The 27,914-nt window shown below is 44.1% G+C and overlaps 1 protein-coding gene across 4 annotated transcripts in view; it reads right to left on the bottom strand.

The window, feature by feature from the left end:
• SEC31B (SEC31 homolog B, COPII coat complex component) overlaps window positions 1-27,914 on the bottom strand; it is a 2,991,081-nt gene that overhangs the window by 208,141 nt on the left and 2,755,026 nt on the right. For all 4 annotated transcript variants that reach the window (XM_069610491.1, XM_069610490.1, XM_069610492.1 and 1 more), the window contains one exon: window positions 11,369-11,512. In XM_069610491.1, coding sequence (XP_069466592.1) covers window positions 11,369-11,512 — 144 coding nt within the window. The remainder of the gene's footprint in view (window positions 1-11,368; window positions 11,513-27,914) is intronic.

Here is a 27,914-nt window from a genome sequence, read left to right as displayed (position 1 = left end):
CCCATAAAGGCGCAACTTAGACGACTTAGCATAAAATATATGCTGATGTACCCAGCCAGATTGAAGATCATGCATGGAGGGAAAATGCACTTTCTTGAGACCCCAGCCGCCGCGACTATGTGGCTGGAACACAACAACTTGGGAACAAAAGATGAATAAGACACACAAGGTTGCGCAAAATCTCCCTCTGGAATAGATGCGGGATGAAGGCACAGAGTAACACGTGGACAGATGTGACATAGGGGTATGTTTGCTGTTAAGAGGAAATAACGGAAACAACGCTCCCTGGGGGACAAGGCCAATCAGACACAACAAATGGTGAAGCTATAAGACAATACTACATCTAGTAGGGGAGCCCCTTGTAGTGGGCATGCGTGGTTGGGGTCAAAACACTGTAATGAACAAAAAACTGTCCACGTTGCAAACAACTTAATATGTTGTCCTTATTTCTATTATTAATAAAGATTCATATGATGCACAAAAAGTCACACAGAGTATATTGAGTATTCTCAATTGAGGTTATATATGTAGTGAAAGGGTGAAGAAATGTTTCATATTTTTAGCATACAAACAAAACACAAAGAACATATTTACATCGACCAAAAGGTGAAATAAGATACTGAATCATACACAATGATAAATTCAAAATTAGCACAATCACAAAATTTGACAAAAGAGTGAAAAGAAAAAATGTGATTAAACACATAAGTACATCATATGTGGGTTATTTATAATCTGAGTTTATCAAGTATTCAGGTGTATTCAAAATACTACCTCGAAAGTGAGGCACAATTAATTGATAGTCATGCCTGGTATCTGCCTATGTGTGTGTCCCAGATCTAATGTTTGGAAATGCCCTCTCTTGTCTTCAGGGAAAAAATACACGTTTCTGCGTGCCAATGGAGATGGCATCCATAAACGCCTTCAGGGCAGGTGATAGAAGAGAGCCTAGAGGGCAGAAAAGAAATCATTTCAGAATGGTGTTCTGAAAGGATTAATGAATAAAAACATGCATGAATGAAAGATAGTCAGCAGTAACATTAACTTCCCATTACGTTACCAAAATCTGTGTGCCACTTACCCTGTACTTTTATCAGGGGTGGGTGGGGGTTTCCAAATATTGCAGATGCTTCACAGCCGGGGACAGCCCCTCTCCTGGGGTCAGTCTGGGATTGTCACATTGGATTTACTGTAGGGCGGGATAATTCAAGGGAGTGAGTGCCCCAGTGCGTAGCCTCGGATGCATGAGAACAATTGCAATGCGAAAAATGTATATACAAAAGCGGGCCTTAAAAAATTGTAACATAGTCAAGCCATACCTAGTTGTCTTGTATGGGCTGGAGGATTAGGTGGCCAGCAGCTCTTGTTGTGTATGTGGATGTGGATAAAGTTGCTTGATGCACCATGTAATTAAAAGAGGCATACAAAACGAAAGTGTAAGTGTACGTGTATGAGAATACAAGAGAAATGTATACTGGTCGGTGGCATTCTGGGTGCACACATAGTTTATATTAGAAAGCATGATAGTTCAGTACTGAAGGTGTTGTTCATACCTACTTCCTTCTCGTTTGGAGAAATTCTTTCTTTTCGCTGTGTCAATTTGGTCGCTGAAAACGCATCCTGTGCATTACCAGGCTGTCAAATGCCTTATTCTAAGGGCGGAAAACAACCAAATGCTATAATGTACTGTAATGTAATGTACTCGTAACGTGATTGTGGCTGGGTTGTAAAATAAATTAGGAAGCGGAAAACTCTGGGTTTATGAGAAATACCTGAAATGCCATATAAATATAGCGAAAATGAGAGCCCAATTCCTTGTGGTCTGGAAATCCAGTGTTGTAACAGTACCATGATGCTGTTTCACCGTAGTAAAAGTGCTGCCGTGTGAAAACCTGCCAGGTAGCCTTCTCTGTAGTCAAGGCAACCCTCGTTCGGTATCGGATAGGTTCTCGGAACCAATTCTTTCATTTTTTTGGTAAATCTGCAAGCGATACAATTGCCGCACGGGTAGTGCCCTATCGTGGTTCTAAGGTCCCAGAGACCCAATCTGGGTGCAGGTTTTGCAAACTTTGAATGGACAAGTTGGTCTCAAAGGTTCTTGGCACGTTTAAATGCAAACCTTGGCAGTAGTTTGTTTGGGGGGCTACGTCTCGCCAGTGGTCAGTATTTAGAAATCAAATTGCGGACTCGAAACGACTCTGTCCCATGGGTGATGACACATGTGGTTCTCCGGTCATCATGTTTGGTAGCATCTTTTGGAGTCAGCAGGGCATCCCCATTTGAGAAATGTGCACGTTTCCTGGACTTATTAATGAGTTTCCGAGGGTACCCTCTTTGGGCAAGTCTCTGTCTGATCAAGGTCCTCGGCATGATTCTGGAAATCCTCCAGATTTGTACAGTTTCTCCTTATCCTTAGATATTGACCATATGGAAGGTTTTCGCGAAGATGCTTTGGGTGATTGCTGGAAAAATGAAGGAGGGTTTTCCTATTGGTCGGTTTGCGAAAAAGGTAAAGGTCACATTTGAGGAAGCCTGCTCTGTGTTGGATCCTAAGGTCAAGGAAGTTGACCTCATTTTTCTATGGTCCATTGTGAACTGAATGTTCATGTCGACATTATACAACCATTCCGAAAACCATTTTAGGTCGTCTTCTGTGCCTTCCCAAATGAAAAGATATACCTTTTCCAATTTAGGATCTGGTTTTGGAAGGGATTTTTGTATGATAGAATATTACTGTCTTCGAAGATGAACATAAAGAGAATCGCTAAGCTGGGCGCAAAGGCTGCCCCCACAGCCGTCCCTTTGATTTGAAAAAAGAACTGACCATTAAATTCAAAATAGTTTTTGCAAAGAGCCAGGGTCATCAATTCAATGATAAAACTGTTTGGCGCCCTATCTTGTAACCTGAATCTGGTAAGATGTTCCCTCATGCATTCTATTGCCACTTCTTTTGGCATGCTAGTGTATAATGATTGTATGTCCATGGTGACCAACCAATGTCTGGATTAGTCAAATGGTAGATCTTCAAATATCTGGGTTGTATATGTTGTGTCTCAGATACGTTGGTGTAAGTATACTCGTAGGTTTTTAATAAGTATCAACTAATTTACAGAGCGGTTCTAGGATAGATCCATATGCTGAAACAATTGGTCTGCTTAGGGAGTTCTGAGGATTTTTATGAATCTTTGGCATGGCATATATTGTAGGTGTACGACCTTGGTTGGTAACAAGAAATTCAAACTCTTTTTTAGTAATACAATTGCGATCTACTACATATTGAGCCATCTCCGAAATCTGTCCTGCAATTTCTTTAGTGGGATCTTTTTTTATTTTCTTATAGCTTGCTTCATCTGAGAGTAGTGCATTCATCATGGACAGATATTGTGCACAATTCATCAAGACAATCCTGCCACCCTTATCTGCTGGTTTTATGACTATAGACTGGTTTTTGGAGAGTGAAGCTATAAGACATGGATCCTTGGAGGCACCACACCCAGAGGCACACTTACTTGAACTATCTGGGAGAGGTTGCCATGTGGATGCTACAGTCAGTGGGGGTGAGTGCAATCACCCGCTGGGTGGTGCTTGGACAACCCTGAACCGAGTGTTTGTTAGTGCCAGCTGGTTGCTAGCCGTGACCCGACACCCAATGGTTAAACATGGCCTCGAGGGTACGGGCATGCCCAGATCAGGACACCATGATGGGTGCTGTTTGCCCCTTGGACTTAGGGGGTTGTTGAATTTGGTTTTGTTAGTTAGTTTTTTAGCGCTGAATGGAAAAATGCAATGTGAAAAATGGGGGTGGGCTAGTCGAGCGGGCCTGGGAGGGCTGGACTGTAACTGGACATAGGCAGAAAATGTGTTGAGGTGTGACCATGAGAACCTCCGGAACGAGATATGGGGCAGAAGCTGGGCACACATTGTGTGGGCCACCGGACAGGAGGCGGCAAGGTGGGAAGTGAAATACTCGCATGGTGCAAATTAAGTTTTTGTTTTGGAATGCAAGGGGTCTGGGATCATACATCAAAAGAAATAGAGTGAGGTCCTATCTCCAAAGGAAACATATCAATAGCCCTGCTGCAAGACCCACTTACTACCTGAGCGACAGGAGCAGCTCCTCTCGAGATGGGGAGGGAAGGGATATGGCTCCATTCTCTCAAAATCTGTCTGCAGGGTACTCATATGGGTAGACGTGACAGTCCCCTTTCAAGTGTCAGAGGTAGTGACCAACAGAAGGTAAATATATTATCCTTAGCAGTTTCTTGGACCACCGCGAAAAATGTGTGGTAAACTCCTATTTTCCCAATACTGCGATACCGGCACTGGTAAGGCTGCTTAGTAATGAGATTGCACTTAGACGAGATGCGCTATTAATATGGGGCGGAGATTTTAATTGTGTAAAGAATGTGACCTGGATAGATCAATATCACCCCCAGGGAGGCTCACCCCCAGCTACTGATGCCCTTAATCGGGCTCTGTTAGATCTCGCTTTGAAGGACGTATGGAGTAAACTACACCCAGATATTAGGGGATATTCTTTTTACTCGCGCCCACATGATCTTTATACAAGGACTGATTACGTTTGTGGGGATGGGGGATTTGGCAGAATTCACGACTGCAGAGTCTGAGGGACACACAGTGTCCGATCACTCCCCACTGGTGGTCACATGGGAAATTAAGGGAACTAGGCCCCCTATCCCGACATGGTGGATACCCAGGGATGCCCTATGTGATGACCTCTTTAAGGACACATTACACAGCACAATAAACACTATTTGGAAGCCAACATGGGCAGTGTGGACAGCTGGGGCACTGCCTAAGAAGCACTGAAGGTAGTAGTATGAGGAGATATCATAGCGAGGGCTGGAGGCATTCGCAAACAGCTAAGGGCAGATTTGGAGGGCGCTGGAAGAGGAGATCACTAGGACAGAGGCCCAGAAGCCCATAACTAGGCAGCAGGAAATATAACTCATAAAACTACGAATTCTAAGTTCGACTACGAAGCGCAGGTATGACAGGCGCACACTGAGGGGGAAAATCTGTCAGTTTGCTGGCATGACTATGCAGGAGAGAGCAACCTAGGGTACCAACAATGAGGCTGCTGGATGAATGTGGTGCTGTATGGAGGTCCCAGACAGCCATAAACGAAATTTTCACTGACTGTTGCACACAATTATATAGGCACAACACTCAGGTATCGCAAGAGCAGATTGAGGCAGTTTGTGACCAGATCTGACTCCCCCAATTGGATGAGAAGCAGGGGAAGCCCTAGATCAACCTATCTAGAAGTGTTTAGGGAGGCACTAGCGGCACTTGCCGCAGTAAAGGCCCCAGGGAGTGACATATTACCATCAGAATTCTATAAAACATATAGCTCACTGTTGGCGGAGCCACTCCTATGGGTATATCAAAAGGCATATGAAAAGGGCATTCTCCCACCTGGAATGAGAGAGAATATACCGATCCCTAAGCCTGGGACGCCTATGGAGAGCTGTGACTCCTATCGACCCCTGGCCATGCTGAATTATGACACCAAAATACTTACTGCTAAAGTTGCTGCCCACTTGCGTAGAACCATAGCTCACATAATATATAGTGACCAGACAGGGTTTGTGCCATACCGGAGCACTGCTCACAACCTGCACCGGCTGCAACATATTATAGATCAGACCAACGGCAGGTGAGAACATCTGGTGGTTGTGTCACTTGACGCCATCAAGGCTTTTGATTCAGTCTTTTGGGAGTGGATGTATGCAGCACTCGAGGGGTTTGGGTTTGGAAGGGCATTTATTCGTTGGGTTAAAATATTGTACACCAACCCTGTGGCCAGAGTAAAATCGGGTAAGTGTATTTCAGGGATATGGAACATCCAAAGGCACACTTGCCAGAGGTGCCCACTATCGCCACTGCTATACATACTGGCTCTGTAACCCCTGGCGGTGTAGCTAAGGCAGGAGTAACTGGAAGCTAAAGTAGAAGTGGGGGCACAAGACACCTAGTGTCACTATATGCGGACGTCTTATTTTATTTATGCGAACCAACTCATAATCTCCCCATTATATTGGAGATTCTGGAGGACTTTGCAAAGCTATCCGGGATCACGTTTAGCAAACAAAAGTCTTGCCTATTCCCAGTGGGGGGATTCAGGAAGGAGGGTATAGCGGTTTTACCAGACCTTGGGTTGCAGTGGGAAACAAAAACGCTCAAATACTTAGGGGTTTGGGTTGCACATGAACCACAAGATACACACAAGTACAACACTGTTAAGATAACAGACAAAATTAAAGGTTCCATGAGATTCTGGTCACGTTTATCACTTTAGACCATGGCCAGGACCTCTATTACTAAAATGATTATTCGCCTGCGGTTGTTGTATACCTTTGCGAATGTATATCACTGCATACTACCACGATTCTTCAGCGACCTTGAAGCAGGGAATTCATATGGGGAGGAGGTTGCAGTAGGTTTGCGCTCAAGACACTACTTGCCATACCATGGAGTCGGGGTGCAGCTCTCGAACCTGGAACTGTATCAACTAGCTGCACAACTACGATATGTTACCATGTGGCTAGCAGACAGGGGAACTACTGAAAGTGGCCGCCTGCAGACAATAGTGCGACCTGCTATGCTTAAAGTGTTATGGATCCCAGGTTCTTGTATGGGCCCACAATGCTTAATAGTAGGATTAGGCAGACAAATCTAGGCTAGGGCACTTAAGTTGGACCACACACACACAACACCCCTACTCCCGAAATGCACCTATAATGACAGATACCTGCACAAACCTGAAGGAACTAGGAGCTGCCAGAGTCTGCCAGAGTCTGGGAAATGCATGGCATATACACTTGGGGAGACATGTTAAAGAACGAGGAATTCAGGGAACTACATAGCTTGATGCAACAGGAGGGACTGCCAGAGGGGAGAGGGGGGCAATTGTTGCAATATATGAAGATACGAAAGGTGGCCAAGCAGAACCTACAGAAGAAGTGCTTGTGTCCCTACTATATGAATTAGAAGATGATTACAAGCAGACCACACAAATTTAAGAGTGTCTATTGGGAATGGCAGATACAACACATGAAAAGCTGAAAGAGGAATGGTAGAAAGATGCATGGACACAATTTACAGAGCCTCAATGGGGGCAGGCACTGGTCTTTGTCAAAAACGTATCTCACAATGCACGATTAAATGATATGATTATAACGCGCTTCATGCCCAGATGTTTCTAAGTGCGGACCCGGGGATCGAACCTTTGTTACTCCGTGTCGTCTTGCTTCCAAGGCGAGCACGTTGCCCATGAGCTATCCTCCCTGCTTGGTTCAACTTAATATATTGCACCGAACATACATGACCCCAAGCAGTGTGTCCAAATTTAACAAAGAAGCAGCCTCTGTAATACCGAGGGGGCAGATCTAAGGCATATGCTATGGGAATGCACTAGGGTGAGAACATTCTGGTTTTGCATAGAACAAGCATGCAGGAAAGCTGGCATTACTAGGTTTGAATTGAACTTAATGGAGTGTCTGCTAGGAATTTACCGCAGACCCAATAAATACAGACGTGATTAAGTTCATGGACCTGGCATGCGGCCTAGCAAAGAGACGCATTGCGATGTCTTGGAAGAGCAAACAGGGGCTCCAGTAGGATCCCTGATATGGGGAATTTGAATGCTGGTACTTCGTTGAGACGAAGGCGTGGGCTGAGGCTAAACGGGGCAAAGATGGTGAACAATTTAACACATTCGACGCATGGAAAAACATGTGTGTCAATGTTCCCACCCTCAGATGACAAGCCACCCCAAACGGGGAAATAACAGAATGAGGGTTGCACAATGTGAAGGATAGACCCAGGATGTTTTTTTGTAGAGAGCCTGATACTGGAGGGATCGGGTGGGCAGTCCCACACATACCTGCTCGATGAATCATTCCCATAACTCAGAGATTAGCCCAGTTGAGCTCTTGATATTTATATTGTTTTTTTGGTTATGTGGTTTAAACCTGAGTTCTGGCTGGTACATAGACATTGCATGAGTGAGTTAACACTGCCAGTAAATTTAGCTGAGAGGAAGCTGTGATATTGTAACCGTTGGAGAAACAAGATTTGCCAATGTACCTTGAACGGTATTGCAAAATGGAAATAATAATAAAATAATAAAAAAAATAGAGGTTGAACAGAATAGGGGCTAGCAGGCAACCCTGCCTTACCCCTCGGCCCACCCCTAGCGGGACAAACCGCTCACCTGCTACGTTCAATCTGAACTTAAGGAAGATGTCTTCATGGAGGTTTGCCAGTATAGCTACAAGGTGCCTCAGGATCCCCAAGCATCGCGCTTTGCCCAAAGGCGCTCTCTGCATACCGTATCGAATGCCTTCGATAGATAAATCCAGGCAACATATAGGGCAGGACCTCCTTAGAACCAAGAGTTTTTGCGGACTAAATTCAAAACTAGTTCATTAAAAGATGTAGATTGACCACTCCTGAAGCCTATTTGGGCCTTTGCCAATATTTCATATTTAGTTGACCAAGCCTCCTACTCCCTCAAGATCAGCCGTAAAAAGATATTACAATGGGCGTCCAGAAGGGTGATCGGCCGATAATTTCCGGGGTTTGGCCGTCGCCTCCCTTAGAGAACGGGATAATAATGGAATACTTCTATGAGGAAGGAAAGCTTTTCTCCGCAAGAATCTTCTCAAAAAGCGTGTCCAAAACTCTAGACCAGGTTGCCGCATTGCACTTCATTATGGCATTTGTGAGCTCATTCGGGCCAGATGCCCTAGAAAATGAGGATTTACTGATTTGCTCCAGAATTATCACCTCTGAGATCTCTATATGCCATGGGGCATCCCACTCCTTAGCTGGATATACACACTGAGGCTTCCTGTATACTTCATCAAAATGTTCACACCATTGCCTCTCCCCTATTACGTTGCTAATCAAGAGCGATTGGGAGTGATAAAGGCAGAATGGGTGTGATTGTGATTGAGCACTTGACCCTGCTTGGTCTCAGTGGGGCAGGGCTACTGCATATTACTAGAGGTATTATTTCTAGTTGTAGTACATGGGTAACTCAGTGGGGTAAGGGAATTATGGGAGTTGTAGTTTCCTGTTGTGACGGTAGATAGCTCATGTACAGACACGTCAGAAAAGGAGGGATGTATTAAATGTCCTCTGGGTTTAGAAGAGGGGGGGATAGGTTAATTTTAAGGGTCAAAATATGGTTTGATTTCTCCTTGTGTTTTCTCTTTCCCTTTTCTAAGTTAAAGAGTTGGGGTGTGACAGTATTCTGCTGACAATATCCTCCAAAGACAAAGGGGATATCGGGTAGGGCCGTGTCGGACAAAATGGGGAATACTGCCCCTCACCTGAGGGCATTCCTCCAACAGTCCCCAAGGACCCCCTGTCCTGGTGATCCACCCACACTAGTCCACCTCCAGGGTCTGGTTCCAAAGGGTATGGCCGTGCCCTGGCCACCTGAAACAAAGAATCCCTGGGGTCTAGATGTGAAACCACCCTCAGGTTTCTCACAACCGTCATACTTCTGCTTGGGCGAGGAAATCCCTGGACAGCACCATTTGGCGCATGGCGGAATTTTCGGTCTTCAGGGTTTGCATTTCAGTGTTGAGTTCCTGCATTCCGCGTAAAAGATCTTGCACAGGTCCATTTTCACAGGTTGTATGGTTTCAGGGCATCTCAAAACTGTCAGATACTGCGAGATCTATAGACTGGCTCACATGTGGCTTCTTTGCTGTGGACTTCTTCTGGACCTTTCCTTAGTGGGTGTTCCGTTTGGACCAGGTTTCATGCAGGTATGGGCAAGCCACTCCAGACGCCACCCTGCCTGCAAGGAAACCCAAGCTAGGTGACCACCGGAGGAACTGCCGGCTAATCCCAGGAAAAAACCTTCCAACAGGAAGCAAAAACCTGGATGAACAGCTTAGAGGTGGATCCAAGAGCGTTCTGAGGGAAGTACAGTGGTGCAGAGCTCAGGAGGCACAAGATGGCAGGCAAACAGGAAAAAGGGGGGTCTCAGAGGGAAGCAATGTAGAAGCAAGAAGGCACCTCTAGGAGGAGGAACAGAGGAAGCATCAAGGAGAGGGAGCAAGGAGGGACCAACAAGGAAACGAGAAGAAGGAAAGCAAGAATTCTGAGTGCTGAGCTAGGTTGCAGTTTACCAAGCGTTGAGACTTGGAGAGCAGCGCCGGGTTACTGCCTCAGCATACGCGACTTGTGCTGTCACCGGCAAACAGAGAACGAGTAGACTGCTCGTTCTGCTTCTGGATGGAATGGCAGGGTGCCATCGTGAAAGCAAAGATGGTGCCCGCAAACCCAGGCACGATCCTCCAAGAGGACCAAAGCGATCAGGGCCTGAAGGGCATGACAGTTATGCCCCCTGGCAGCTAAGAGTAGTTTGGTCATGAAATACCTACAGAAGAAGGAATTTAATGCTTTTGAGCTATATCTCGATAGGTGGGACTCCAGGAATCGATTGTGCCTATTAAAACTTCACCTGGGTATCCTCTCGGGTGTGGTATTTTTCTTGTAAATAGGGACATTCAGTACCCAAGAAATGTTACTATTGTAAAACAATGGATGAAACTGTTTCACATTTTCTTTTCATCTGCCACCTGTACAAAAATCCTCGGTCTACATGGATAAAGCTGCTTATCTTACAAGAAGGCATAAGGGGTGTTCATAGTGTGCTAGACCTTTGTAATAAATCAAATGATTATATGAAAGTCAGTTACTCAGCTATATGAGATGGGCCTGGAAAATGAACAGCATTTCTGATGACAAATACGTAACTTTTCTCCATTCAAGTACAAATAGCTTTTACTTCTGCTTTTAACTGTGAACAATTAGTCTTGGTTTGGTGAAATTGGGTTGCATGTTTAGATTCACGATGGATTTAGGTGTATTAGGTAATGTCAATGATTGCTCTTTGTTCGTAATGCCTTCATCTATGTTTGAGTGCTGCACACAGCTGATCTATGCCTTTATGGTGTTCATAAAGTCACGAACATTGAAATTATTATTAGCGCTGGAACTCGAAGCCATTAAGCACTTCGCACTTTAGAGCGGTTACGCTTGCTCAGATTTGTTGTATTAACCAGAACTGGTTATTTAAAATATTATTTTATTAATTTGGGAGATGCTTTTTTATTGATTTATGTTATCTGCATTCTAGCTTACTAGAGAATCATTATGCATGCCGTTATGTATATTTTGAAGTGAGATATGTATGTGTTCTGTACATTTTATGACATGCGTCGAAATAAACCTGAAATATATATATTGCTTCCAAGTGTCCCAGACTTCTCAAAGAAAACCATTTGTCTAGAACAATGTTTACTTCTGTTATTAACAGTACCTGCATGTTTGCTTCTGTGGGAGCCCCTGGTGGTGCCTGGAGGGAATCATTCGAGAGAGCCTGCTTCTGAATACCTTGCATTTCAAAATGGACATTCATCACAGGAGTGGTGATTGGAACAGGAGGTATATGCCTGTCTGGCACCTAAACCCAAAAAGAAGTACATATTACAACTGTACCAATTGCTCTAATATGTTTATTTCTCTACATGCATTCCATAAATCATACTGAAAATTTGCAACAAATTACAGAATAGAAGTCATTGGTTGTCAGTATTATAATGTTCTTTCAAAAAGATACAAACTTCCTCCCACAGAACCCCCCACCCCCATCTTTAAAAATAGCTTGTGGCGATTACTGGATGATGAAATCTTACAAAATCCACCCAGTGGTGTATATAGACACAATCTCATGACTGAACTCTTCATGGCCTGATGAGCACTGCTGGCGTTGAATGCGACATAGCTGGTACACATACGGAGGTGCACAGTCCCATAGTCATAGGTTTCACACATTTTAACATGCCCCAAAAAAGAGGTTGACAACTTTAACAGAAACAGAAAAAACACAGATTGAAAAAGATTATGGAATTCTAAGCAGTAAATGGATAGGTGGGAGGGTTAGGAAGTCCATATCCATCAGAAGAAAACAAATTGACAAAGTTCCTTATATGGATACTCCTCCCACAGATTTCTCACCTTGCTAGATATCCTTCACCCCAAGCTGTTCTAAGAACATTTTATCAAGGGGCCTAATATAGCTTTGTGCCAGCCATCTCCAATGATCAGCTACTTCAATCTCAGATACGATGTTGACATTGTATAAAAGGATCACACTATGCCCCATGATCTCGGTTCTCTCCACACATCCCTATGTTCAGCAGCTGAGAGAACCTCTGATAGGGTCATTTTTAATAGACTTCCAATCATAAATATCTATTATGTATTTAATTTTAACATTTTGTCTTTGATGTGGAAAGCGGGGCAGGTTGGGAGAGCAATGTGGCATCTGTGGGAGGAGATTCCATAGAAAGAGCATTACATGGTAATTCATTTTATTTTTAACGGTTTGCATCCTCCCACAGATTCCTCATCTTAGTAGTCTCTCAAAGCAGTATCGGGCAGTTTAAGTAGGGCAAAGAGAAAAATCTTACAAAAGAACATCTGGTTTCCCAAAACATGAGTCCAGTCAGTAATGTTTGGAAAATGTAGGTAATGGGGCTCATGTTGCACTCCACTCTGTAAGCGCAATATAGCCTCCACTCCTCTGGCGGAATTCTACATGAAGGTACCTCTTTACTCACCTTTTTATAACATTCAGAAATGTAGAACACAATCCAGCGCTAAACTGTCTGCTTAGAAAGGACATTAAAAGCTGTTCATCCAGACAGAAAGAAGCTCCCTGGTCACATAAAAACTTAAGACCCTCTTAAGGCTAACATGTACAATCTATACTTCTACTTAGAAGGATGAGGAGGGATAAAGACTATCAAATTAATTGTTTTGCTAACATGGAAGTACAACACAATGTTAGGCAAAAAATAGGGCCTCACTCAAAGAGTGCTCGTAAGCGACCAAATAGTCTGTGCCGATTATGCCGAAACATAGGTGCCAACTGATGACAAGCCATCAGTAGCTGGAACAGGGAGGGCACCACTAATTGCCAAAGCAGGCACTACAGAGCCGTAGACTTCGATGCTGAAGACATATCCCTTAAGTCCTTTGTGAAATGTGTTTACATCTGAGTTTTGTATTTTTCCCACTCTGCCACCATTGCATACTTGGAAAAAAAGGCACCCTACTGCCCTCAGGTCTGAAGAATCCCCCCTTTCATCCCACGTGGACCTGAGATTTTTTTGCTTCTTGTGAAAGGAGAAAGCCACGAATGGTGTGACTCGCTACTTGAGCGCTTTTTCACCTTTCTATGCTTCCTTCGCCCCATCATGACCTTTCTCCTTCATATGAGTAGGCTCCTCCATCTAAACCTGCAATATTTCTGATGGGTCGAGAACAAACAGTAAGAGGGAGAGTGGCCTAGTGCCACTTTAGAAGTTTGTTTCCCATTAGGCTTGGGGTTCCATTGACAGGACCCGCAATGATCCATGTCACAGTCCACCCTGAGACACCACACACATATGTTGTGCGGGTCGATGAGGGACATGAGAGAACACATGACAAATGTGAACAGTGTACAGTGTAACTTATTAGACACCCGTCTGCGCCTTATTCTTGCACTTTCCACTTGCCACCTGCTGGCCGCACTACCTGTTGTTGTTTGATCATGGGTTCAGCACTTTCCTCTCCTCCCCTGCCGCTTGCAAATTCCCCTTCCCTCTCCCCTGCACTTGCGTGTTCCCAATGTCACTGGGCCTAGTAAGATTGTTGTTCTGTCCTCCCTTGTATCCCTCCCTTGCCTCGTCTTGCCCTGAAACACTTGTGTATGGGCGCAATATAAATTAAAATATCATATCATACAGTAAATTAAAGAAAGCTGGCGCCAGTTGCAAACAAAGAAAACATTAATGTTGAAAATAACACTAGTCTATGTATTCACCTATAATACTACAAAGCAAAAATGCATGTGTTTAAATGAAGCACCAGAGTCTATACACTTTTCATTTTATTGGCATTGTTTAAATTGTAATGTGATTCTCATTCATGTTATGTTTAACACAATGGAGTGAAGTACAAAGAATATTTCATCAGAATGGCTTACATTTTGTCAATATAATAGGAGTAAACAAGCCTTTCATGGTCATTCAATCAATAAAGACATTTAGATGGCGTTGGCAATGCTTATGTTGTTGTCTTCTTGTTGAACCGATCAGAAGTTGCAACTTCACTTCTGCCTTCCTTGTAGATTCTAATGGGGGTGGCATATGGTCCATGAGACTGGGCCTTTCAGAGTGGAAGGATTTATTGTATGCTTTAATCATTAAAATCCATTACACTGAAATGGAAAAAAGGGCCATCTGGTCTAGGCCCCTCCAAAAGGAGCATAGTTTAAGAATAAATACTTGAAAATACATGTTCTAATATTTCTTCAAGCTACAATTTGCAATGTGCTTGCTGATAACCATTGGGGCAGCTAACATGACAACCCACTTTGTTCTCAATGTGCCGAGCTACACAAAGATTTTATTACACTTAATGTGGCACCATTGACATTACTTAAGGCATTAAACTTACCAGATGGTGAGCCTCATGTATATTCAAATAATGGAGGCGCTTTGTCAGCGAATACTAGCTAATTATTAACTCCGGGCAGGCCTGGACATTTAAGCCTTTCATTAAAAAAAAAGTATACAGTATCATGCAACTTGACATGTTAAAACAAAGGAAATGATGTTATTTATAGAATCACAACTATATCAATTATAAACCAGCTGAAAAGCTGAGTGACACCTCTTTCACATGACACTAAATTATAATTAATTTTTTAATAATTATGAAAATTAATATTTATAACTTTATGAATACATATGCACATATTCATGATGCGTATGTGTGGGCCGGGGGATAACAGAAATCCATATTTCATTACTGTGTTATATAGCATAAATTTGATTTAGCATTTAAAAATATTAAGAGCAAATTTGCTGTGTCGTTTGCATACTAATATAAAAAAATAAAAAATATATATTAAGAGCAGTTTGGGTCCCCACCACTTTCTTTTCACATTTAAGGACATTTTAATTAACCACCAACGGTGTTGGTATATTCAATAGGTGTGTGTGACTATCAGGCAATCCAATGGAAAAATTTGGCCAATCAAAAGATGTGACATCAGCGTTGGAATATTGTACATTTTAAAAAGCACAAACACATGGGAATAGGATTCACCCTGGAATTAAAAGCTCAAAAAACACTTGTCCCGACTGGATGATTGCAGAATAGGGATAATATCTGTTTCCAGAGAGTTCCGTAGTTGTGTGAGATACTAAAGGCATAACGTGAATCAGTGTATATAGTAGCTGTGGCAAAGTAATGTTGGTTGTGTAGCTGTACAGCGTAGAAGACTTGGTGTTCAAATGTTCAATTCTCAAAAATTAGTAGAAATCCCAAATCTATTCAGAAAGCAAAATACAGCCATCCAATTGTGTGAATGGCGATTTATTCTGGTCACAGCCGACAAGTGTTTCGACCATTCGATCATCCTCAAGGCAGATAAATCTTGGGATATTTCCCTGCCAAGATTTCTAGAACGCTCTTCTTACAGGTAAAATGCTTCGTATATTGTTCTTAATGTAACTTTCCGTCCACTATTGATAATGTGCATCAACAATCAGAAAGATGGACCATATATGTGGTCAGGATGCAGTTGTATACATTTGAAGAATTGCTCTGCATAAATGCCATTTTGCAAAATAAAGGGTCCTAACACCTGTAACTGAATAGTGGGGATCGATCCCACATAAGAGGTCAGTCAAGAAAATGTTACTCCCCAATCCTTATGTTTATTCTTATATAGTAGCTGTGTGTTGTATGACAATCATGCAAGCCCATGGGAGGGCAATGAGTTCAACAACTTGTGCTGATCGAACTGATGGGAGCTGAAAAGCTTCTACTACTTCAAAGGAGGTGCAAACTGCAAAACCTGCCTGTATACTACCTGTTGAATCTCTAAAACGAGATCCATCAACAAAGAGAATGATCTCTGCCTAGGGGAGGGGGATATCCTTGAGGTGTGTTCTTGGTGCTGATACGTCAACTGCTGCAAGGCAGTGGTGTGGGTGACCATCATCAGTTGTAGGCAGGAGGGAGGAAGGGTTGAGTAGGGCACATCCGATGAGTGATGTTGGTGGCAGAGAGGAGCAGTTTTTCATATTTGGTGAGACGTGCAGCAGATAGGTGTGTTTTACTCCTGAGTAAGAGTGGTAATAAAGAGTGTGGTACTTCTACATTTATGTGGTGTGCTAGGGCGATGTCAGCTTTTGTAAGGAGAAGGCATGGGGCAGCTACAGCTCAGACATTTGGGAAAGGCAGCAGCTCAGGGTCTAACTGTGAGCTAAAATAGCCCACAGGGTGTTGTTGGTCCCCAAGCATCTGTGTGAGTACACCTAAGGCATACACCCCTTTTTCATCACCGAACAGGGTGAATGATTTAGAGTAGTCAGGAAGGGCGAGGACGGCAGCAATGGAGAGGGCAGTCTTGATCTTGGTGACGGCTGTGGAAGCGTCAGGAGACCATATGAGTTTGTCAGGCTCTGAGTCATGTAGCATCCTCTGCATAGGTGCAAATGTGCAGGCATAATCAAGGATCCAGGGGCGACAAAAATTGCTCATCCCTAAAACAGAGCGCAACTGCCTTTTATTGACGGGAAAGGGACATTGTAATATGCAGGACACTCGAGAGGGGGCATGGCGTCTAGCACAATGGGAAATGTTGTGTCTTAGGTAGTGAACTGTAGGTAGGCAGAGCTGTAATTTTGCTTTCTTTACTTTGTGACCTTTTGCTGCCAGGGCAATTGAGGAGCACTTCGGAATCAGTGAGGGAGACCTGAAGGAAGGTGATGCTAACACTAGGTCATCCATGCATTGGATCATAGTTGAGCCTCCGGGAAGGCGACATCCTTGAGGTCTTTCTGCAGAATCTGGGAGAAGAGAGATGAGGAGTCAATAAAGTCCTTTGGAAGAGACCTGTAGGTGAGTTGACGTCCCTTATAAGTGATTGCAAAATGATATTGAGAATCCTGATTGATGGGGACAGAGAAGAAGGCTGATGCAAGATCAACGCAAGATCAACGCAAGTGAAAAATTGTGCGAAGGGCAAGATATAGGAGAGAATGGCCAGGGGGTCCGGGACCATCGGATGTGAAGGTATTCCCGCTTTATTAAGTGCTCGTAAATCAGGAAGAAAACAGAATTTGCCTATGCCCTTTTTCTCAATGGGGAGCACCAGAGTATTGCAAGGGCTAGTGGTATAGTAGAGGATGCCCTGATCAATGAGAGAAGAGATGACACACTTGATACATTCCTCTGCATGAGGTGATATTCTGTACTGGGCACACGTGAGAGAGGCATCTCTGGATTGAGAGTGATGCAACCAGGTTTTGAAGAGAGGTGTCCTACCTCGTTGGCATGTGCCACCCAGAGGGCCACTGGCACTTAGTCAATAAGGTGATGTACCAGTGTAGCTTGTGCAGGCAGAAGGAGTGCAGGAGGCTCTGTAGGAGGCTCCGGATGAGTGGGCCTGTGGAGGAGAAACAAACATTCAGCTTGCCTAGATTGTGGAACCTCTAGATAAATACCATTGTAACAATAAATGGTACAATGCGTCTTGCATAGCAGATCAATATCTAACGGATCTGCAGGTGAGCAAGGGCTTAAACAGAAAGGCTTGGTGTTTAGTGATGGGACCAATATATGAGATGCTTCATGGCGTGGGAGAACCACACATGATTATTACTCACTACAATATGAACAAATGGCCTTGAAAACAACCAAGGTCGAAACACGTGTCGGCTGACTACCACACTGTTTGACAAAGTCAATCAATTTTTTTTCTAAAGAAACCATTTGAAGCGATTTTTGAACTAACCTTATTGCCAATTACTTTTCTTACTTGAAGAGGCAGAGCGGAGCTAACCCTAATCCCAAACTCACTCTCTGTATTATTATCAAGGTCTTTATGGGTAGGCCTTGGGGTTAGGGGACACAGCTTGCCATCATATCTACCGTATAGTGGACATAGCGCACCTCATAAGGTGACAAACCCATACACAACACTTTAAAGAAGTCTGGCATAGGCCAAAGATATGTATGGTAGCGGCGTACCACAGAGACCCTCTGATTACATGGCCAACTCAAAACAACACGGCGGTGGAGGTCAAACACAAGGTAACACCCTCAGCTGCCAACAGAATGGCAGCCCCTGGAATGCACATTGATCGTACAGCGTAAGAACGCTGAGAAATAACTCTAAATAGACAACCATGGGCAAATGCATCGAAACCCACGTCCGATCCTGGGGGAAATGCGACAACACACCTGGACACCCCCTAGTCACAAACCGTGTCTATGTGACAGCACACAAAACACAGGTGCAGCCACTATGAAAAATCACTCAACCCACCAGAAATCGACTGTGACATCACACAGTTGTGCTATGCCTAAATCACAAGAAAAGGCAATGAGCTAAACCTCGTCTTTAACCAGTGTAAGAAGTAGAACGAACATTAACCCAAACTGTTAAACCTAACCTGACAAATTGAGAATGAAAACATCCAATGCAACAAGCAATACAAAACTTAACAGTAGTAGAAAGGGAAGCAGTTTTAATCAGAACATGACAAACAGACAGAAATTACATGTACACGATAGACCCGTTTGCCAGAAAGGCCCTTTAAAATAGAGCTACACACTGCCTGCATTCTGTAGTTCAGAGCTTTACTTTATTGTTTTATGTTTGTCGAGAACATTTGCAAAAACATGAAACATTGGCTTTGATGTTGAGCTGTGGCAGCCTGCCAGTGTTTTTCTGCGTCTTGCAGGGGGCTGCTCTGATGCAGGGAAGAGGGGGGGAGGGGGAGTGTCATGGGCAATCGTGGAAGAGAGTGCCTCTGCGAATGCAGGGGCCTACACTGCTACAATATGGGACGCCTATCTGTATGTTAAATTGACTGCCATAAACTGTACACTGACTCGTAATCCTAAAGCTCTCTCAGCAAATGGCAAAAAAACAAAAATATTTACACACAGGGTAGCCTGCGGCACGAATTGGCACTCTTGGGGACTTCATTTTAGCTCTTTGGGTGTTTTCCGGACTGCAAAGAGGGCCCATGGTATCATCACGTCCCAATTCTGTCACCGGTCTCCACCAGCATCGTAATATTCTTTTTAAAAAGCGTTCAACAAGACGGTTGTTCTGGGGATGATACAATGACATTCTTTTTTTTTTAAATTACATACATTTTTATTGGCATTTCAAAGTTAAATCACAAACTGTTTCCCCCCACCCTTTTACCCAACCTAACGCCCCCCACCCTGCCCTCACCTGAATGTCACCAAATTAAAATTAAAAACAATATGGTGGTAATGACGCAATACAACATTAGCCTTGTACAGCATATCAAGCAATTCTGAATGTTAAAATCTTTATGTAAGAATTTTTGCATAATGTTCCAGTTTTCAGTGAATATAGAGAGGTCTCCCTGTAAAGAGTATGTCACCCATTCTAGTGATAAAAAGTTCCATATTTCAGTGAACCATTCAGATGTTTGAGGTGGATCGTTGCGCTTCCAATTCTTGGCAATTACAAGCAAAGCAGTTAGTTTCAATATCACAAATGATTTCTGGGCGGCTTTCGGCTGACATCTATAATCGTCTATTATAACAAACAAATAGGTGTGTAAAGGGCAAGGAGTTTGAACAGAAAAGATTTCAAAGATACATGAGTTCACCTCTCCCCAATATTGGGGTAACCTCGGGCAGGTCAGCCAAATGTATTCCCAATTCCAAGTATGGTCACATTCCCTCCAGCATTTGTCTGATATGGTAGATTTCATTTGGGCAAGGCAAGCTGGTGTGTAGTGCCATTGCACCATTAGAAGCCAGAATTATTTTATTCGAATCGATCTGGTAAGTTTGGGGATCGTTCACCAAAGTGTCTCCCAGTCCTTATCAGTGATCTCTTCCCCCAATGTGAGCTGCCAGCATGATTTATAGCTTATCTTTGTTTTAGGTGAGCCTCCCCCAATATTCTATATAGGTTAGAGATGAGGGCCTTATTCTCTGGGTTGGTAACACAATGTTCAACTGCTGTGAAATCCCTGGTGGCCGGCGCCTTAATCGGGGGTGCTAGGATCCAGTGCTGCACCTGAAAATATTGAAACCTGTTTTTTTTCATGGAGACCCAATTCCTGTTTACATTGTATAAATGATTTTACCGTATCTCACACAAACATATCTCTCAACTCCTCACACCCAGCTACCTTCCATTCCCTGAATGCATTTGGTTCCAGGCCCAGGATCAATTGGGGATTATAGAAAAGAGGCGTGAATGGTGAAGGGAAAGTTGTGATACCATGTTTTTTACTGCATCGTCCCAGGTGTTTTCAACTGTGGCATAATTTTCGCTCAGGTGTACGTTAGATGGGAGATATGATCTTGGTAACCATAGCACTTTCCTTAGTCGAAGGCCCCCGAGAGCTAATTCCATCTGGACCCAGCACTTTTCAATAGTATCGGAGGAACATTCTTTTATAACCCTCATCTGCGCCACACGGAAATATAACAGAAAATTAAGAAGATCCATCCGTCCTTTATCTGGTGGCAGTATCAAAGTAGTTGGGGCTATCCGCAGAGTCTTATTTTCGCACACAAAAGCTGAGACAGCCATTTGTATTTTACAGAAAAAAAGATAATGGGACCTGTGTGGGTAGCGCTTGGAATAGATATAGAGCTCTGGGGAGAGTGACCATTTTCACCGAATTGATGCGGCCCAACCAAGAAATTGAGAGTGGGTTCCACTTTTTAAGTTGAGATTTAAAGTCCTTTAATAGGGGGGATAGTTAGCTGTATATAGACCTTTGAGGGAAGGTGTGTTCTTTACCCGCAGTAAAGTAATACCTTCTTGTGCCCATCCCAGCCACACCTGTGCCTGCACGTTAACAATTTCCAGGGATGGTACTGATAGATTTAAGATCTCAGATTTATGTACATTAATTTTCAGACTGGCAACTGCCCCAAATTTCTCAAATTCTTGTGTATATTCACATATAGTGTTCGATGTATCAGTAGCTATGAGCAGCATATCATTAGCGTAAGCCATTATGGAAAAGGAGAGAGTGGGGAGGTAGGGGAGGGGCGGAAGATATTCAAGGGGAAAGATAAGGAGGGAGGGGAGGCAGGGAGGGGAAAGGGTTTCAAGGAGGAGAATGGAGAAGGAGAGATTTAAGGGAGGTGCGGAATGAGGAGAAGGTAGGGGTAGAGCGGATTGCGAGAGGTAGGGCGTTCCAGTGCAGGGGATCTAGGAGCTGGAAGGAGCGGAAACGGGGGGGCCACAAGGGGACGGGGGTACAGTGAGAAGGAAATGGTCAGCTGAACGAAGGGAACGGGATGGAGAGTAGAAAGAGAGAAGGGGAGCAAGACCATCGAGAGATTTGAAGACAAGGCAGAGAAAGTGAAATTTAAGTTGGGAGTGAAATGGAAGCCAGTCGAGGGAAGAGAGGGAAGCAGAGATAGGGTCAGTGGGGGTTAAGGAGACAGAGGGTAAGGACAGCAGAATGGTAGATAGATTTGAGGGGGGCAAGATGAGAGGTGGGTAGTCCAAAGAATAAGGAAGAGCAGTAGAAGAGGCGGGAGAAGATGAGGGACGAGATTAAAAGTTTGGTAGCATGGAAGGTAAGAGAGGGACGGACTTTGCGAATGTTAAAGAGGTGGTGGCAGCAGGCACGAGAAGTGAGAGAGATATGGTGGGAGAAGGAAAGAGAGGAGTCAAAGTGAATGCCTACGTTACAAGCATGGAGAGAGATAGGGAGATTAATGGGAGGGAAGAGGGTGAAAGGAGGAGGGGGAAGAGAGTTGGAGGGAAAGAATAAGACTTCAGTCTTGTCAGTGTTAAGGGAGAGAAAGCGGGAAGACATCCAGTTCTTTATGGCAGTAAGACAGGAAGAAAGTTTTAGGTGGAGGTCATTAGAAAAAGAAGAGAGAAAGAGGAAGAGTTGAGTGTCGTCAGCATAGAAATAGTGGGAGATGCCAACCAAGGAGATAACAGGGGCAAGGAGGGAGGTGTAAAGAGAGAAGAGGAAAGGTCCAAGCACTGAACCTTGGGGAACGCCGTATTCTAGAAGTTGGGTTGGAGAGGACCGGCCCCCCCAGAAAACAGTAAAAGAACGGGAAGAGAGGTAAGAGGATAGCCAGTTAAGGACAGAGCCTTTGAACCCAAAGGAAGAAAGTGTGGAGAAGAAGGGGATGATCGACAGTGTCGAAGGCAGCAGAGAGGTCAAGGAGAATAAGAATGGAGGATTGCTTAGAGTGTCGAGCGGAGAGGAGGGAATTAAGGATGTAGGTGAGAGCAGTTTCAGGAGAGTGTTTAGGACGGAAGCCAGATTGGGAGGGGGGTAGGAGAGAGAGATTGGAGACGAAGGATGAGAGCCGAGAGTAGGCGAGGCGCTCGAGAAGCTTAGAGAGGAATGGAAGAAGGGAGATAGGGCGGAAGTTAGAGGTGAGAAGGGGAGCAGCAGAAGGTTTCTTCAAAATGGGGATGATCGTGTCGTGCTTGAAAGCAGAGGGAAAGGTGGCTGAGGAAAGATGTTGAAGAAGGAAGTAAGGTAGGGAATAAGAAGAGGGTAGATCTTAGGGATAAGAAGGGATGGGAGAGGGTCAGTTGCGGCGGACGTGGGATGGGCTTTGGAGAGGAGGGTGGAGACTTCAGAGGGGGAGATAGGTGAGAAGGAGGACATGCAGGACGAGGGAGGGGGGAGGAATGGGAAGACGGAAAATCAGAGGAGCAGTTGATTTTTTGCCGAAGGGTCAGGATCTTGGAGGAGAAGAAGCTAGCGAAGTCAGAGGGAGAAAGTGTAGAAGAGAAGGAGGGATCGGGGTGGGGGGGAGAGAAGTCGAGAGAGAGTTTGCAAGATACAGCGAGGGTGGGAGGCCCAGGAGTGGGATATTGTATTAGGATACTAGTAGTTTCGGAGGTTGTCTCTCATGAAGGCAATTTTATTTATTGTATAGTACTAGAGGCTGCTTTTTGATGCAGTTTGGCTGCCAGGAGACGATCTGTTTTGTTAGCTTTTATGTAATACCTCTGTATCAGTGATGAGAGAGCTTTTTCAGATTTCTTTGTGAGGTGAAGGATTAGCCTTCTGGCTGCAGCACGGAATTCTATCTGCACCCCAGTGCATATGTGCGTTTCCATTTTTTTCATAACATGTGATAATTCTGTCTCCAATTCTCACACAAGGACCATGAGCTGTTTGCGTCTCTTGGCCTCTGCAGCTATAAGGGTACCCCTCATAGTAGCTTAAACGCATACAACATGGTACTGATTGAGATCTCCCCCAGTAAATTTAGATCAAAGTATTCAGAAATGTGTGTGGCTATTTCATTTCTATTTGCTAGATCTTGATATAAAGCCAATGGAAATTTCCATGACCAGAGTTGCAACTTAGTATTTGGGGCATCTAATGTTACTGTAATAGGGGCATGGTCTGAGAGAGTGATTGGATGTGTGATAATTTGTGTGATACTGCCCAATAATGGAGTAGAGGACCAAAATTACCAATGTATACGAGAGTAAAAAGAGTAACTTTTTTCCTCCCCCTTCAGAGCCAGCCAAATGTCTACTAAGGTAGGTTCGCAAATACGTCCTGCAGCCCGCTCGATGGGGTGGGTGGAGTACTGTATGTTTGCCTGCTTCTGTCCCGCGCCGGATCTCATGTAAGATTTAAGTCCCCTTATATTAATACGTCTCCTTCCATAAATGGCTCCAGTAAGCCCATCATGCGTTTCAAAAATCTGTCCTGGCACGAGGCAAAAGTGTTAGTATTCCACAAAAAGGGGAAGGAAGAAAAACTCCCAAGCGCATATCGCCCCATAGCATTAATACATTTAGATGCAAAACTGTATACTAAGATATTAGAAGCAAGGCTGGTACCACTCCTCCCTAAATTGATTCATCAGGACCAATCCGGATTTGTCCCAAATAGGCAAACTCACGATAACATATGTAGAGTTCTCCATCTGGTTGAAAAGGTTGGAATCAAACAGTCTCCAGCAGCATTGGTAGCCCTGGATGCTGAGAAAGCGTTTGATCGAGTAGAATGGTCATTCCTATTTCGGGTGCTAAGGAAAATGGGGATGGGTGAGAGATATGTAGATATGGTACGCGCCAACTATAACTCTCCGACAATAAGGATAGCGTTAATGGAAGCCTATCTGAAAAAGTAAATCTTGAAAGAGGGACGAAACAAGGGTGCCCGCTCTCCCCCCTCTTATACGCAATTTACTTAGAACCCCTGTTGGCAAAAATTAGGGAACTACCGGAGGTAAAGGGTATAGAGATGGCGGGACAGGAGCATAAAGCAGTTGCGTATGCAGACGACATGCTAGTGGCACTAGGGGACCCGGGGAAGTCACTCCCGCATTTAATGGAAGTCATAGATAATAGGCAAAAATCGAAAATTCTGATCCTGGCAAGGAATGGAGAAGAAATCCGAGGAATTGCTACGGAATGTCAACTGGAAATAGCAACTACGGGCATTAAATATTTGGGAATCACGCTCACAGGGAAATTGGAGGAACTATATCCCCACAACTATCCACAGCTCCTAGCTAACATTAAAAAAGACCTGCTGAAAGGGAACCCATTAACAATTTCTTGGTGGGGTAGACTAACAGCAGTGAAAATGACGATACTCCCAAAACTAATGTACATATTCAAAGCCCTCCCGATAAGACCCCAAACCCCCACGTTCTTAAAAGCACTCAGGAAGATGGTGTCAAACTATGTGTGGCAGAACAAAACCCAGTGAGTATCAAACGCAGTCTTGACGGCACACAGAAGGGAGGGGGGATGTGCCCTGCCACACTTTAAGAAATACTATGAAGCCGCCCAGCTGTGGGTGTTGAAGGAATGGATCCCTGAAAAGGGGGGGGAAATCTGGGAGATGCAGGATAGGGCTGTAGCAACAACCTCCACCAGACACCTACTATGGATCAATAAACGATTCAGACATGCTTACACGAACATAAGTGAGATAATGAAGGCCACACTGGGGGTCTGGGATGACTCTACAAAAAAAGAAACGCTAGCTAAAGATCCTGCCCCGTTCATGCCACTGTTTGGTAACCCAGAATTCCCACCAGGAATGGAAAGGGGAGCCTTCCAAAAATGGGAGGAGGCGGGGTGCAAAACGGTCGGAGATATGCAACAAGACCAGCAGATAGTAATTTGCGGACTGCACAGCACTACTAAACTTAACACCTAAAGATTGTTATAAATACGAACAACTCCACAACAGGCTGAGCACACCCCGCATAAAAGAAGCAGCGTCCAGGGACTTAACCCCCCCTTTGAAACCTACATAATGACTAACGCAGGACCCATAAATGTGTCTCCAATACATACAAATGTGTTAACGTACAAGCAGAACCTGCCACATGGCAATATATGAAAAGGTGGGAGAAAACCCTGGGTCATACCCTCCCCAGGGAACGATGGGGATACATATGGCGCATGATGCCAAAGCTGACAAGAGCCACCCAAACTAGAGAAATGTGGCTGAAAATAATGATGCAATGGCACTAAACCCCAGAGAGACTGCACATGATGTTCGTTACTTCCACAAACAACTGCTGGAGGGAATGTGGCGGGAGGGGGGGATTGGCGACACACATGGTGGGAATGCCCGAAGCTAAGTACCTTTTGGGAGGAGATTAAAACTCAAATGTATAAAATGTTCCCGGGGTCAGAACATTTAGGAGACGAAGTATGGCTGGGGGGGGGGGAATCTATGGAACCCCAGGGATAAACTGCTGAATACCACGCAGAAGAGGAACTTTATGGGCCTATTGATCGGGGCTTGGCTGGAAATTGCATACAATTGGAAACAAAAATCCCCACCACTAGCAGTGGACTGGACGAGAAGGGTTTGGACACATTTAGCCATGGAACTTCTTACTTACAATATCCAAGGAGAACATGAAAGGTTCAGAAATGATTGGGGGTTAGTTCTGGAATTCCTCCAATCGCACTATAAAGAGCAATGGCGCCCACACAAAATAAGGATTCTTGACCTATTTCTGTAAAAATTGAAAGGAACTCCCTGAGAAGACATGTATAGACGGAGAGATCACTGGTCGGGGGGAGGGGAGGGGGGTGGGAATGGGGGAATTGTTTTTGGGTTGAACGCTAAATCAATGTAACTATGATTAATAATATGTTACTGAAAATAATAAAAACACATTTAAAAATAAATCCGTCCTGGCCAAGAGTTGGGGGCATATATTGTCGCTACAGTTATTTTGATAGTGCACACTCTAAGAATCGCAAAAGCATATCTACCCTCCCTCTGTATTTGAGCTCGAAGTATCTGAAGACCACTACTTTCTTTTTTATGGCAATAAAGACACCTAAGGTTTTGCTCATAGCACTTGCCTGAATTGTTTTGGGATAACCACGTAGGCAGAGTTTGTTTCTATCTGCTTTACGAATATGAGTTTCTTGAAGTGTCACCAAGTCGGGTTGGTGCCGCCTCATGAAAGAGTCCACCTTTCTGCATTTTTGCGTGGAATTTAGGACCCTTACATTCCATGTCAGGCACTTGACCTTTGAATGTATATAGCAAAAGGCTAAAGTATATTAGTACATTGTTATTATTATTAAACAAAACATAGCGTACATTAGCATTACAGGTAAGGTTCCCACCCTCAACTAAATGCCCATCCCCTCCCACCTGACAGACGCACAATATAACTGCTATAAGGTAAACAACCCCCCTCCCGCCCCAGGTGTTCCCCCTAGACCCACCCAAAAGCTCCAGGTGTGAATCATAGTATCTGACTTGTACCGGGATAAGCTCACTCGACTGAGATCCACATTTAACCCCAGTAGAAAGTGCGGGAAGACCTAGCTCCCCCATCTATTACTAAAAAAGAAAACAGATAGATTCCTAAATGATAAAGTCACGCTCCGTCTTGTTGCATATTTGGGATCCAAAGACCCATGTTTGAACCATCCGGGTAAAGTACCCAGCAACGTCCAGTCGGGTATAGTCTTTAAGATGAGGATTTAGGAATCGGGCCTCTTAATCTTGAATGCCATTCTTCTTTTTGTTGATCCCTGCGTTTCTTTTTCGGCCATGTGCTGAATTGCCACTATCCAGCTTTGGGTTTTGTGCTTCTTGTTCCCGCAATGTGTTGAGTGTTTTCCGGCAGATCGTCAGTAGGGTCCTCTTCTATTTGTAGCACATTCAGGCCTGCTTCACTGGTCAAGATTATGTGCTGCCTACTATCCAAGGTGAATGTGAGGACAAAAGGGGAAGGTCCATCTGTATCTTATGCCTCTGCTTTGGAGGGCGGCACCACATCTTGTAACTCACAACGTTTTTGAACAGTTATCCTTGATAGATTTTGGTATTGTTGGATTTCAGTGCTGTTATATGTAATTGTTGCTGTGGCCCTTAGCTCCTTAAGTAGAAGTTATTTTTGAAGCTATGATGTGCAAGCATCTAATACATCATGCGGGCGAGAGACAGGTTTGTTTCTTTTTGGACCAACCCGGTGTACCCTGTCAAGGGGTAGGATTATGGGTTCTTTTCCTTGTAAAAGGTTTGAAAATATCAGTCGAGGCCTCTTTCAATTCTGAGCCCAGGATTGTTTCTGGAAGGTTCCTGATCCAGATGTTGGAACAGCAAGACCTGTTTTCTAGATCTTCATATTGAAGTTCTAAATGATATGTTATTCTAGTTAGATCTTTTAATGCAATATCCGTTTGTTTGCATTCAGCATCCAGGGTTTGAATGGCCTGTTCATTTACATCGGTACGTTCAGCAAAGGATGTTATTTCTTTGCTAACTTCGGCGAGTGAGTTCCTTATATCT

Source organism: Ambystoma mexicanum, chromosome 8, assembly GCF_040938575.1.
Source record: "Ambystoma mexicanum isolate Mex_15411 chromosome 8, UKY_AmexF1_1, whole genome shotgun sequence".
NCBI classification, from domain to species: Eukaryota; Metazoa; Chordata; class Amphibia; order Caudata; family Ambystomatidae; genus Ambystoma; species Ambystoma mexicanum.
The sequence above is the reverse complement of the archived record's forward strand: the minus strand, read 5'-3'. Positions and strand labels throughout refer to the sequence as shown.